Source organism: Terrapene carolina, unplaced genomic scaffold (genome assembly GCF_002925995.2).
Source record: "Terrapene carolina triunguis isolate 2854851 unplaced genomic scaffold, T_m_triunguis-2.0 Scaffold192, whole genome shotgun sequence".
NCBI classification, from domain to species: domain Eukaryota; kingdom Metazoa; phylum Chordata; order Testudines; family Emydidae; genus Terrapene; species Terrapene triunguis.
The window spans coordinates 2,588,811-2,603,046 of NW_020664543.1; the positions used below are offsets into that span (position 1 = coordinate 2,588,811).

The 14,236-nt window shown below is 55.4% G+C and overlaps 2 protein-coding genes across 2 annotated transcripts in view; both read right to left on the reverse strand.

The window, feature by feature from the left end:
• LOC112107698 (alpha-N-acetylgalactosaminide alpha-2,6-sialyltransferase 2-like) overlaps window positions 1-2,752 on the reverse strand; it is an 8,991-nt gene extending 6,239 nt beyond the window's left edge. The window contains exons 1-4 of the mRNA XM_024201523.3: window positions 2,634-2,752; window positions 1,127-1,271; window positions 559-724; window positions 43-220 (exon numbers count right to left, since the gene is read on the reverse strand). Of these exons, the coding sequence (XP_024057291.1) occupies window positions 43-220; window positions 559-724; window positions 1,127-1,271; window positions 2,634-2,752 (608 nt within the window). The remainder of the gene's footprint in view (window positions 1-42; window positions 221-558; window positions 725-1,126; window positions 1,272-2,633) is intronic.
• Window positions 2,753-11,195: 8,443 nt separating this feature from the next.
• The window catches only part of CEP131 (centrosomal protein 131), a 29,477-nt gene continuing 26,436 nt past the window's right edge, over window positions 11,196-14,236 (reverse strand). The window contains exons 25-26 of the mRNA XM_024201516.3: window positions 13,193-13,253; window positions 11,196-13,064 (exon numbers count right to left, since the gene is read on the reverse strand). Coding sequence (XP_024057284.1) covers window positions 12,990-13,064; window positions 13,193-13,253 — 136 coding nt within the window. The 3' untranslated portion in view covers window positions 11,196-12,989. The remainder of the gene's footprint in view (window positions 13,065-13,192; window positions 13,254-14,236) is intronic.

Genomic DNA, 14,236 nt, shown 5'->3' on the forward strand with positions numbered 1-14,236 from the left:
CCCCCCCGCACCGCGCTGCCCAGCCCCGCGGCGAGCTCTCACCTGAAGACGTAGTCGTGCCGGTCGATCGCAGCCCCTGCCCGGGACCCGTTCAGGATGCCACCGTTGCCCACCACGGCGCAGCGGACGCAGGGGGAGACGCCCGCAGCAGCTCCGGGGCGGGCGTCGAACATGCACCCATTGGCCGACGTGTTGAGACGGGTCAGCGCGTCCCTCACAACTGGAACCACAAGCCAGGGGCGGAGGGTGAGCCGGGGGCGGCCGACGTGCCTGGCACATGGCAGGCTTCACCTCCAGGCACGGGGGCACAAGGGGAACTCCAGTGTGTGTGGCAGAGCAGGGTGCCCAGCTGCCAGTGCTAGCCAGGCTGGAGACCGAGACGGATTCTGCTCCCCACACAGCAGACCCAGCACCGCCTCTTAGGGGCAGGAGTCACCCCCAGGGCAGCGCCAGGCCCCAACCTTCCTGGGAACAAGCGGCCAGCGCTCGGCTCTCAGGGCGACAGACAGCTCCTCCCTCGGCCCCGTTCGCCCCTCACGCCCCACCATGAGCTCTCACCGGGCCAGCTGACCTCCTGCCAGCCGTGGGCCCCCCCGTAGCTCCGCAGGCGTCGATACTCAGCCAGCCGGGCATGCCGGGCCCACTGCAGCACCGGGATGGCCTCCAGGAAGACGTTGCTGAACTTGGTGCTTGCGATCCTCTTCCTGATGCCACCGGGGCACCTCTGGCAAAGCAAAACCCGAAGAGCGGGGGATGAGGAAGAGCCAGGCAGCCCCGCCAGGAGGGGGGCGGGAGGGCCTACCAGGGAAGGAGGCGGTGTTGCCCATTGGAGGGGGGGGAGCGGTCTTTGTGTGAGCCCAGCTCGAGGCCAGCGCTAGACACAACCAGGAGGCCCCTGGTCTGGGCAGCCACACAGGGGAGCTCAGGCTGGCCCCTTGGAGCTGGAGGATGAGAGGTCGCCGAGGGGGACGACGGGAGCCTGGCGGCAGGAGCCCAGCATTGTCCTCACTGGCACGGCACACCCCTCCTGTGCATGACCGCGCAGTGACGCTTCCCCCTCCAGGAACAAATCCACGGCCTGGAGCCCCCAGGCCTTCACCCCCCCAAGGGAGCAGGCGGTGCATACCGAGCTCCGATACGTCTCGTCCCGGCCATACAGGTCCCCCAAGAACGGCTGCAGCGTGGCGCTGGGGGCCCTACTGCCCAGCGGGGTCTCCGGTGCCTGCGCTGTCATGGCTCTGGCTCCGGGCTGGCGAGCGCCGAGAGGATCCCTTGGGGCCGGGGGCAGAGAAGAGAGCAGTTTCACGGTGCGTTCCCCCTCGGCCTGGCAAGGTGTCTGCCCGGCAGAGGGGGCGCGGGCCCTGCTGCTTCAGGCTCCATGGTTGGCCCCTGTAGCTAGGGACTGCGCCCCCCGTGGCTAGTTACAGGACGGCACCTGTGGAAGTGACGGCCAGTGGTGCCATATGAAGGCAGCTACGCGGGAAGAAACAGGGCATTAAAGGAGGCTCTGCCCCCTCCCTGCCCCCCTGTTCCTGCACATCAGCTCTGCCCCCAGGCATGGGAGTTTGGTCACCGCAAAGGTTAAAGCCCTGAGGTTGCACAACCAGAACCTTGCCCCCCCACCCCCACCCCCGGGGCATGTGGGAATGGGACCCGACCCCCTGCGGTGCTGGATTGGAGCGTGAAGACCCCGACTCACAGAGCAGGGGGAGCAGCTCCCCACCCTGGAGCCGCACACAGGAGGGAGGGGCAGCGCCAGCCGCCCGGCCTGCTCAGCCCTCCCCCAAGTAGACAGGCAAAGCTCCGTATCCTGTTCTTGATCCCGAGCCCAGTCGCTGCTTGTGAGGGGAGGATTAGAGATCAGCACAGACACCAGTGCTAAGCCAGGGCGGCAGGGCAGCAGCCCCGCTGAGGGGAGGGCCACAGGCAGGCCAGGGGAGTCGGGCTCGCATCCGGCTCTGTAGGGCAGACAGAAGCAGGAGCCCGTGACCCCCCCCCCCAACCCCGGCCAGGACCGTCGCTCCCCTGGGCGTAGGGAGCTGGGATTCTGAGTGTGAAGTGCTGGGCAGCCGTTCCTGCCTCACAGCAGCCCCCACCCCGCAAACCAGCAAACACTTCATCCCCAGCTGCCATTCAGGGCAGTGGGTGAATGCACAAAAAGGAGCCGGGGATTCGTTTGCTTCAAAAGCAAAAATCCCCTGGCCTGCAACGCTGCCTCACAGCCAGCGCCCCAGAGCCCGTCGCCCTGCTCTCTGGCCCAGGCGGCCCCAGGATGGGCCCCACACCCCACCGCGAAGCAGCCAGAGGGGTAGAGGGAAAGTCACAGGGGGAGGGGGGTCCCCGGGTTTGCTAATCATTATCTGCCTGCTGTTCGGAAAGTTCCAAGGGCACAATATTGGCACAAAGACGTGAGCGAGGGCGAGACGCCACCGCTGGCAGGGGCAGCTTGGCAGAGCCCCAAGGCAGGGAAATCCCCCCAGATCAGCAGAACGCGGCACCCTAGCCATGCGTTTCTGCTGCTCCCATCGCTGGTGTCTACATGCTGAGCTACAGGAGACTCACAGCAGGGACGGTGTCGCCTTCCTCGCAGCTAGAGCCCTCAGAGAGCAGAGAGGAGACCGGTTGGTCTTTACCTGTAGGAAAAGCTTGGGAAGCTCCCCCGGCTGTAGCGGGTCCTGGCTCGGTACAGAAGCACCAGGGTCGCAGCGCCCAGCAGAGCCCAGCGCAGGGCACAGCTTCGCAGGCGGATCATGGCTGGCGCAGCGGCACCGGCAGGTGTTGGAGCAGGGTCTGGGCGACGCGGCGGTTCTCGCGGCCCCGTGGAAGCTGTGGATCAGGTGCAGACACACAAACCCGGTTCACGGTCGGCCTCTTCGTGCACAGAGCCCCGAGCGGCCCCTCCGGATCCCCCCACCTCGTCCCTCTCCGCTCGAACTCTAACCCAGCTGCGTCTCTCCAGGAACCCAGGCAGCCTCGAGGCTGAAGCACGTCAGCTGTGCCAGCAGAGGGCCCTTCGGAAAGAGATCAGGCGGATGGGACGTGGAGTGGACGGCTCTGTCCGGACTGGAAAGGATCCCAGAAGAGGGCGGCACAGAAAGGGGGAAGGGGGAGAGACCGTTCCTAGGAATCTGCAAGGAGAACTCCATGCTATGCAAGATGTGGCTTCCCGTCCACAGACCCACCCAGCCTCGGTCCACCTCACTGTCTGCCTAGCCCACCTCCAACCCAGCCACCCCACTTCTGTTAGCTTCCGTCCCACATCCCCCCAGCCTCACCCACTTCCTAGCCTTCCTGTTAGCCTCTTGGTTTGCAAGACTCTGCAGGGCCGGGGACTGGCTCTCTGCCCCTGCCCGGGCCTCCTCCCTGCCTTCGCATCTTCCAGCGGCACTGCCTGATCACGGAGGGCTCTTTCCAGCCCTGGGACGTGTCTCTGAAGCACCTTTGGTCGCACTGGAAATTATGGGCGGGCGGATCGTACATGCACTGAGCTCGGTGCAGCCCACAACGGAAACCCCAGCTGCAGCATACACAGGATGTCTGATCAGCCAGCCGCAGCTGGGCCCTCCTGCACCATACCAGTAACACCTGCACACTGGAGATAAGGAGGAGGTCCTTTGCTGGGGACAGCCTGTGAGGGCCGGGCAGTCTTATGTACTCACTGGGTTTGCATTCCTCCAGACCTCCGGATTTCCCCAGGGCTGTTTGTTTAGACCGTTTTAAGTGCCCTTTATCAGATCTTCAAAACAGAGCAGAGAGGTCAGTCCAATGAGACCGGCCAGCGCGGAACTCGGTAGCTAGCTGAGCAGGACACATTCAGGGCCACACGCTGCAGGGGGCGGGGGGGTCGCTTCCTGGGTCAGCAGCACCCAGGCCTGAGCCAAGGGCCGGGCGCTGCACGATGCCCTCTCAGACCGACCCTGTGGGAATGCTGGCTGGGGCATGGCCCCCAGGGAGGTCACACTCCCAGCATCATCCTGAAGGTTGCTATGCTGCTGCCGTCTGTGGGGAGGGTGGTAAAGGAAAAGCAGAAAAGTCCCAACTCCGCCTCTCTCCCCTATGGTCAGTAACTGCCCCCAGACCTGGAGGAGCCGTCCTGGCCTCAGGGCGCCGGGCAGCACAGTTAACGCACAGCAAGGCAGCCTGGTTGCTCTCAGAGGGAAGACAGAGAACACAGCCCCAGCTCCCCGGCACAGGCGGCCCGGCTTCCCATGCTCACACGTGAGCCCAGGGCTGACTCACCGGCAGGTGGTTGTGTTCAAGGTCAGCAATTGGCTTGTGACCTTTAACAGGCCATGGGACAGATCCAAACAAGAACACATTGGGGAACCAGGAGAGCCGCGAGCCCCTCTTGGAGCAGAGAAAGGCCCCTCCCGCACCTTGCCATCCATCTCACATCCCCTTCCCCCGCCATGATCTGTCTGGGGTGTTGGGATGGTGCCAAATCGGTGTGGCCATACTGAATGAATGGTGGGAGCATATCTCGGGGGAACACTCTGCACCCCCATGTTCATCCTTATGATTGTGTGGGATCCAATGCAAAGTTTGTCATGGTGGGTGTCTTCAGAAGGCTCATGATGCACTGAGCATTGCTGTTATAGTAATGTTATAGGTTGTAATTTCATGTATATAGTTATGAGGCTGAAAATGTGCCCTTGTGGCTTAAAACAAGCCCAGGCAAAACTCTCCAGGAACAGAGGGGCAGTTCACACCTCATCAGGGCATGGATGGGACAAACCCAGCCCAACCTCACAGGAGGGGAGGGATAGCTCAGTGGTTTGAGCATTGGCCTGCTAAACCCAGGGTTGTGAATTCAATCCTTGAGGAGGCCACTTAGGGATCTGGGGCAAAATCAGTACTTGGTCCTGCTAGTGAAGGCAGGGGGCTGGACTCGATGACCTTTCAAGGTCCCTTCCAGCTCTATGAGATAGATAGGTAACAAAGGACACTGGCCTAGGCAGCAACAAAGGATCTGATGGACTCTGGAGTGAATCACCCCCCTTCCCTTGGTCAGTTTGGGACTGCAATGAGGTAATGCTTGCCTGACCCTGAGGGGGGGCCAAAGCCAAGAGGAAAGAAAGGACATGGTAAAAGGGATGTTTGCCATGCTCTCTCTCTTCCTCCTCCATCTACAGACCCCACCACGAAGCGCTGATCAAAGGGGAGAGCCTGGCTGAAGGCAACCAGCCAACCTGTGGTGAGAAGCTTGTAAGTGTTAAGTGTCGAAAGTGTTAAGATCAACTTAGAATGCGTTTTGCTTTTATTTCATTTGACCAAATCCGTCTTCTTGTGCTTTGACTTAAAATCTATCTTTTGTAGTTAATAAATGTGTTCGTTTGTTCTATCTGAAGCAGGGCGTTTGATTTGAAGTATGTCAGAGGCTGCCCTGGGGATAACAAGCCTGGTACATATCAATTTCTTTGTTAAATTGACAAACTCATATAAGCTTGCAGCATCCAGCGGGCATAACTGGACACTGCAAGATGGATTCCTAGGGTTGTGTCAGGGACTGGAGATATTGGCTAGTGTCATTCGGTTGCACAATCCCAGCAGCTTACATGCCAGAGGCTGTGCATGAACAGCCCAGGAGTGGGGGGTTCTCACAGCAGCGCAGGGTCAGGCTGGCTCCCAGAGTCACGGACTGGAGTGACTGAGCAGATCACCGGTCCAGATAACACCAGGGAAACGTCACAGCATAACTTGACATGACTTAAACATGGCTGAATGGCTGCAGTGTTAGCAGAGCTTGAAATGAGTCCAATCGAGAGGACAGAGAGGCTATAGGACGGAGGATAGCTCGGGATTTCTTAACCCCTGCTGAGTTAAGAAAGGCAGTTTCGCTGATGCATCAGGAGGAGGGAGAGTCAGTTACGGCTGATTGTGCTAGCCTGTTGTTAGCAGGTTCTTTAGCGGATATGGAGGAAGGGCAAGTAACAGATTTGTTATACGATGGTTTAAGGGAACCTATTAAAGTGTTAATAGGATCTCAAGAGAAGTTGGATCAGGCTAGATTGATTAAAATGACCCGAGAGGCAGAAAAGGCAATACGCAGAAGTGGCTCCTCCCAGAAGGCAGTCAGCGAGGTTTCTTACTGAAACCGAGCAGGCTACAGCGGTCCTAATCATGCCGGTATGGAACGTGGAATGGGACGACCCAACAAAGGACGCGGAGGGTCTGGTGGAGGATTAGTGCGAGTACAGACATGGGCTTTACTCCAGGAGAAAGGAGCAGATATGGTTCGTTTAGATGGACGACCTTTAGAGGTTCTGTTAAATGTTGTGAGTGATTTGGCAGGGAACAAGTCCCAGCCTCCACCATAGCCTGGGGCTAGGGCCGTTGAGATTGCGGGAACAGGAGCGGGAGATGTGGTAAGCCCTTACGGCTTGTTGTCCCAGGAATTGGCTCAGATGGACGTGGCAGCTTCCCGTCAGAGTAGCTCCACATCTCAGTAGGGTTGCCTCACCCTTAGCAATCCCTGCCCCCAAGATTGAATGTTAGTGGCTAAACTGCAGCCCCCCGTAACTGGTAAACCTTACGTGGAACTGGGGCAGGTGGGGATGGGAGGAAACATATAATGGTTGCTAGTATTAATTGATATTGGAGCGGAGGCAACTCTGATGAAATCGGTGCAGGAGAACGTGCAGAAAGGACAGACTATTCCTTTATTTGGATTTCAGGGCACAGGAGTGAAAGGAATTTTATTGAAAAACCTGCCATGGGTGATAGGACACAGTAAGTTTTGGACAGATACAGTGGGTCTGTAACAGCCTGACTGAACATGCCATCTCAGGTGCAGATGTGGTACACCAGGAGAAATGGATAATTGATCTGGCAGGAGGTTGGCTGTGGAAAGGGGAGACAAGGATTATGAGCGAGCAGGTGATTTCAGGAGGATAAAGGAAAGGAGCTTGCAAAGCCACTGCAGCTGTGGTGCTACCAGATCACGACTGGACACAAGAGTTCCCTATGGTGTGGGCTAAGAAGAAATCCGAATTGGGGGCATACAAGCAGCAGTGGAAATTGTAGGAACATTTGTAAAACCAGTTCCTCAATATTCCTCTCCTGCCGAAGCTATTCCGCATATAGAACTGCTACAGGATTGAAAGGAACAAGAAGTGGTGGTGGAGTGCCGAAGTCCATACAATTCTCCACTCTGGCCTGTGCGGAAAGCGGCCGGAAGGTGGTGCCTCACAATTGAGTATAGAAAAATCAATGCGGCTATCGGCCCGATGGCACCAATAGCAGCTAAGCTCCCAGCTATACTGGCGGGAATAGCTGCAGCTGCTAAATGGTTCTCTGTATTGGATAGTGCTGGTTCTTTGCCATTCCATTAACCCCCGAGAGTCAGCCTCGATTGGCTTGTACATTCCAGAACAAACAGCTCACATTTCAACGTGTCTCCGTGGGTTACCATGATGCTCCAGCTATAGCACATGCACATGTGACAAGGATGTGGCATCAACTCCCCGATTTGGATAAGCCGGGGGTTACTTCTGATGTGGATGACATACTGATAACAGCCGTTTCCCAGGAGGAGTGTAAACATCGAACTAAACTGGTCCTGGGAATAGCGGAGAAAACAGGCTTTAAATTACCATGGGACAAGGCGCATCTGGTACAAGACGTTGAATACTTAGGTACTATCTTGGGACTGTGGGAAAAGCATTCTTATTAATGATGGGAATCAAACAGAAATGGCATCTAGTCTACCACCCCCCGAGTGCAGGAAAAGTGGGAAGGAAGAAGAGAGCCTTGACCAAGCACATTCAAACACAAGGCTGAGATTGGGAAACTGCTTTACCCACATTCCTGATGACCATGAGCGCCTTGGGACAAGCTGGAAGTAAGTACCCACCTTTTGAGTTAATGACAGGTCGAGCTAGGAGGACTCCTGAATGCCTACTCCCACCTAGAAAACAGAGACCTGAATGGGTGTGAAGGAAATCGGAATTTGGAATGGAAAGGAGGTAATCTCACCATGAATTTACAGTGGAAACATGGTTGGTGGGGATTATATGAAATAAACCAAGATATATGCTGGCATCAAAAGGAAAAGGGTAATGTAACAACCAACCAACCAACCCTGGTTTATGGACCAAGGGATGTGGTGTACTCATGGAGATATAACTCAGTTCCAGTACGAACAATATCAATGGCACCCTCAGATGCCTAAAACCTCACCCTAGATTAACATCACCAAATTTGAGGGAGGGGGAGTGGAATGATACAGATTGGGATATGGAGATACAAACTAATCAAGGTACACTGGACCAAATAGAACGGTCAACTAAGCTAATAATATCTGTAAAAGGTATGCTTGCTCGAAAGTATAAAATTGTTGAAAAAGCTATAGAAAAAATAAGATTTCAAATGTGTGCTTGATATGATGTTGTATGTCAAGTCACAACAGGGAATGGAGTTGAATGGACAATGTTATTTTGGATTTCTGGAACTGCCGTATTATTCCTTGTGTGTTTCTGTTGGGGATATCAGATGTGTAAGCAATATAAGGAAATACAAGCTTTGCAGAAAATGTATAAGATTGAGTTGTTGGCTTATGCTACTAATCATCGTAAGATAATGCTTTAAGTTTTATAGAAACCAGAAAAGGAGACACATGATCTAATAGTTAGTGTATAAATTGCAGGTCTGATTGATGCAATATTACAATTCTCTTTGGCAACTGAATATCGAATGGGGGACTGTTGGGATGGTGCCAAATTGGTGTGGCCGTGCTGAAGGAATGGTGTGAGCATAACTTGACATGACAAACATGGCTGAAGGGCTGCAGAGGATCCTGGGAGCAGGGTCCCTTTAAGCAGAAGCAGATTTGATAAAGGACTGGCAAAGTCTGCGTGTACGATTGATATTGAACCTATTGGCCGGCAAATATGGGCCCATGCAAAAGTAAATATCACATGTATAAAGTTCCAGCATGGAGCACAGGTCGATCTAGTTGTAGTGACCTTACAGCAAGGAGAGCCAGAGTGAATGACTGATGAGTGAGTAAACGTGGGGTAATCTTCGTTCGATACCACCACCCAGCCCCTTAAAAAAATATATGGAGATATACCTATCTCATAGAACTGGAAGGGACCCTGAAAGGTCATTGAGTCCATCCCCCTGCCTTCACTAGCAGGACCAAGTACTGATTTTGCTCCTGATCCTTAAGTGGCCCCCTCAAGGATTGAACTCATAACCCTGGGTTTAGCAGGCCAATGCTCAAACCACTGAGCTATCCCTCCCCAAAAAATCAGATCAAATTAGTAACCACACACCCCCTGGGCACGCTTTTAAGACATGTGACTCCTTTGAGGAAAACGAGTATAAGCACCAAGCAAAGTACATTACTGTGGTTGGGATTCCTTACTTGACTCTTGAAGAAGCAACACTGCCCGACAGAGTAGTCAAACCTCTGCTCCGTGGGCTCACGTAGGACTGTGACCAGAGGGGTCTCAAGGCACAAGGCCTGGCCTCGAGGGAACCCGAGACAGACCAGAGGGCTGAGAAGAACGGACCAGCAGAGAAGCAGCCGTCTATAAAATTAGTAGCCACCTTCTCTGTCTGCCAAGCAGGAACTGCGTGAGGCTAGCGCAGGGCCTGTTTGTGTATGTTTGTGAGAGAGACACTCGTTAAGAGGAATGTATAGCTCTTAATGTGTAGCTCTTAAATGTCTAACATAGGAGTTATGTGCTTAATATAACCCTTTACCGCTTGTGTAATTCCTTCTCACTAAACTGCTGTGTATTGAAGATAATTACTGTGAACCTTTTTCACTGGTATGACAGTAATCTGCTCCACTGGGAGCCAGTAAAGATCCATTTCAGGGGTAGTAGAGCCCCCTGTTGTCAACTTGGGGGCTACCCTGTCCCCTCCATGATCAGGCTCCCCTCCTGGGAATGCTCAGCACCCTCCATTCCCACTACCTTCTGAGGACATCCAGCACCAGGCAGGATTGGGCCTCAGCTTCCCTGCCGTGGCAGATCCAGGAGCACTGGGTCCCCATTGAGCTAAGAGAAGTAAAGGCAGGGAAGTTATTTCAGGGAGCTCCTCCCTACCTTCCCTCCCCCATTATCTCAGCACCTTCCTGGAACAGACACCAGAGAAGCAGCCCAGCTTTCCAAACACCAGCAGCCCAAGGCCACCAGTGAATTAACCCAGCAGCAGCAGCAGCGCCTCCCACTAGCTGGCCTGGATGAAAGAAAAACATCAGCTCAGCCTAGGCACAATGTTCTGTTTCCCTAGGCAGGAAACACAGGATGCATCTGCTGGCCACACAGCCGGAGAACCAAGGTGAGCTGGACGGGGAACTCCTGCCCACAGAGGAAACAGACCCGGGGCTGAAGTAGGACATTTCCTGGAGCTTTCACGCTCCCCCCCCCCCCCCCCCCGACAGGGATCTGCAGACAGAGTGAGACCACGCAATCCCTGGCTGGCTGGCGAAAGCCCCAGGAAATGTCATGTCGGCCTCTCGGGGCAGGAGTGACAGGGAGCACATGGGCTGCACCTGTCGCCTCAGGATCCCAATGCGCTTTACAAGCTGGGATCATCTGTACTCTACAGATGGAGAAACTGAGATACAGAGAGGAGAAGCGACAGCGAGTGGACTGAGGTCTGCTGTTAACCAGTTCCCTGCTCCTCCCCCAGATCACGCAATGCTCAGATGGTGGTAACCAGCTCAGGGGTAGGTGCCAACAGTTCGCAAGTGGGCCATGGGCAGGACTCCCTTAGTCAGCAGAGCACAAATAAGAGGTAAGAAAAGGGGGTGAAAACCCCATCCTAGTCCTGGGAGGCCCCAGAGCAAGTGCCAGTCAACACATGCCTGCAGGCACGCGCCAATGCTCTGTAACAGCCCACACAATGGGTCTCTCTCAGCAGGATCCCGGCCATGGGGAAGACTGAGCGGCATCCCAGGGAGCCTTGCTTCTGAGAAGAGCAGGGACAGCAGAACCTCAGAATTATGAGCACCAGGGTTACAAACTGACCAGTCAGCCACACACCTCCTTTGGAACCGGACGTGCACAATCAGGCAGCAGCAGAGACCAAATCAATCAAGCAAGCAAGAAAGCAAATACAGGGCTGTACAGGTAAGTCTCATCTTACGCGCATTTAACATGCGCAAATTCAACAACAAAAAAAGAGAAAAATAACAATTTAAATACTGTACCTGTAGTGCGGGCGATTCTGCCCGCCATTACACTCAAGGTAATTTTGACTATACGTGATTTTCGCTTTACGCGCTGACAGCAGAACGTAACCCCAGTGTAAGATGAGACTCACCTGTATTGTGTTATATGTAAACTACTAAGAAAAGGGAAAGTTTAAAAAAAGATTTGAGAAGGTAAAGAAACTTTCTGTGCTTGTTTCGTTTAAGTTAAGATGGTTACATGCAGCATTTTTCTTCTGCGTAGTAAAGTTTCAAAGCTGTATTAAGTCAATGTTCAGTTGTAAACTTTTGAAAGAACCACCACAATGTTTCGCTCCGAGTGACGAACAGCCTCAACTCCCGAGGTGCTCTGAACTCGGAGGTTCTAGTGGAACAATGAGAATCCCTCCTCACAGGAAGCAGCAATGCTGTGAGGGCCCAGCAAACATTGCTCAGAGCCCAGCCTGCTGTCTTGGCAGATCCTGGCACCATTAGCCATAATGGTGGCCGATCCCTCTGCTTTCCCACTGCTGCAGGCAGGAGCCTGGGGGAGCGGTGCTGGAATGAATGGAGACGGGTGAAGAGACCCCGGTCTTAGCCTTGTGGCCTGACATGCTGAAGCAGAGGCACCTAGCTGCTGATTCCCGGTTCCCTTGGTAGCGTATTTATGCAACAGGCCCCCCGTTATTAAAGGGTGTCAGTGCTAGTGGCAGGTGGTGGACTGAAGCCTGGGGACAGAATTCCGCTCCCTTGGCACAAGATAGCTTCTGCTGTGCTGCCTCGCCGCTGGCAGGAGCGCAGCCGACGCCCAGGGTCTGCCCCAGTTACAGAGAAGGCCGGGCTTGAAGCCCCTTCTGCGCATGGCACGGAGCGTGACTGTACGGGCTGTGCTGGCTGATCACCTAGCACCAGGCCTGAGGTGAGTGAGTCGCCAAGGAGGAGCAGCCTGCAGCAGTGGGAACCTTAGCTGAGGATTTCCTGACTCTGATGCAGTTAAAATGCTAGTGTTAACCTGGCACTGATGGTGGGGCGGGCTGCGTGTTCTGTGTACCAGTCAGCAGGATCGCCAGGCTGGAGAGCACAACCCTGACCAGAGACATGTAACCCAGGGCTTCTGCTGATCACCCATAGGACAGCGATAGCTCGCTCACCCCACTGCCATGGGCTCAGTACAGCTGTCTACCGACGTCGGCCACACCCAGAAGCGTACGGTGAACAGGGAATGGAAGCCGCCGTCCGGCTCGGCGTGTGCGCGTAAGGAGAGCAGAGGGGGCTGTGGGCTGGCTCAGCTCTGCTGGTAGGAAGCAGTGAAGGTGCATTTCCCACTAAACGCTCTACTCCATCCCTCAAGCCCTTTGCTGCGAAGTGGGGACGAGTCCTCATTCACCGCGGGCAGCCAGAGTGTCTGGATCACACTAATCCCTTGCATCTGACCAAGAGAAAAACCCGGGGACCAGCAGCAGCAGGTGTTAGGGGGAGGCCAGGGCATGATGAAGGGCGGGAGGGCATGCCCTGGTGCATACCCAGATGCTGCTCAGTAAAGGGGTCAGTTTGCTCTTTCAGCAACTGCCCAGCACCTGCCCATCCCCCCAGCAACCACAGATCGGACGGACTTTAGAAACACGCACGCAGTTTACTGTTAAAATACCACACAAAAGCCTGAGCACGGGGAGTCCTCTCCAGCAAGGGGTCGGGCTGAGGCACAAGTAACAGAAGTTGTAGAAAGAGAACAGCACAGGAGGAGGGGGAGAACTCCACTTCCAGCCCCGCGACCACCGAGCAACTTCCTGGGCAAGGGGAGCCCTTGTTCCTGCCGTACTGTGGGAGGGGGACGGCGCCCTGGCTGCTAGTTAGTAGCCAGCAGCTGTTTTCGCTGTTGCTCTAGCAGGGCTTCCAGGTGGTCTGCCCGCTTCACAGCTGCCTGGAGCACACAACAAGACAGGAGAGGGAGCCGAGGTTAGACACGTGGCAGAGGGGCACAAGGAGGGACAGAACCGGTGCCAGAGACCCTGCCCCAGCACCAGGGCTCCTGCCCGCAGGGATACTTACTTCGTACTGTTTCCGAAGAACATTTACCGTCTCCTCTTTCTTCACGATGGCCATCTTCACTCTGCACGGAGACAAGGGAGACACGCCGACGGCCGTGCTGAACACCTGACACATGGCTGGGATTCAGCACAGCAGCAGCCAGCGACAGGCGCTGGCGAGGTGACAACGGTCCCTCTCCTCTCCTGGGACTCACGTGCCCCTGCACACACTCATTGAGCCTGTTGCGCTGATGAGGGGGTGTCGGGGATCAGACGTTAATAAAACCTTTGCTCCCTGTTATGACATGAAGCAATTTGGGGGCCTGGATCAAGTTACCAATGCCGAGGAGGAGGTAGCGACCTCGCTGTGCTGAAATTACCCAAAATGCATTGAGATGACTTGAACCCTAAATTCTGCCTTTCCTTTCCAGACTCTTTCAGGTGCTAGCCGCACTCCTCTGCCGCTTTGCCAGCAGCCTATCACAGCCCTTTCGGCTTCAGCAATGCCCTTGGCACCAGTCTTCCTAGCACCAACTTGGGGTGACCTTTCCCAGCGATTGTATGTAGCAGAGAGAGCTGGACTTGTCACCGCAGGCATAGCGTGCTGGTCTCTGCAGCAACCTCGGCCCTGCAGGGAGGTCACCGATGCTCTCCCTGTTGGATGCACGGTGGGGAAGTTGGCAGGCTGAGGGGGGAAGTGTCTCATGTCCGTGTCAGAGCAGGGAGCTGCTCCCAGATCTCCTGACTCAGCCTTGTGGCTTACCACAAGACCATCCTCCCTCGTCAAGAGCACGAGAGGCACAGATGGGCCCAGGCGGTGGGGAGGAGGGGACACTCAGAGGGGCTGGAGCAGTCACACAGCCTGTGTGCAGACACCAGCACACCGCACCCAGGGCCCACTCCTCCCCAGGTACCTGCCGAGTCCTGAGCGCACTTAAAATCACACAGTAGGAAGGACGATGCCCGCAGCCAGCCCCAGGAGTTCACGTCACTGTAGTGCTCCACCCGACGCTGCTGGTCAAGAACCCCTCGCCCCAGCTTTGCCTGCCAGGAAACATCCCGTCCC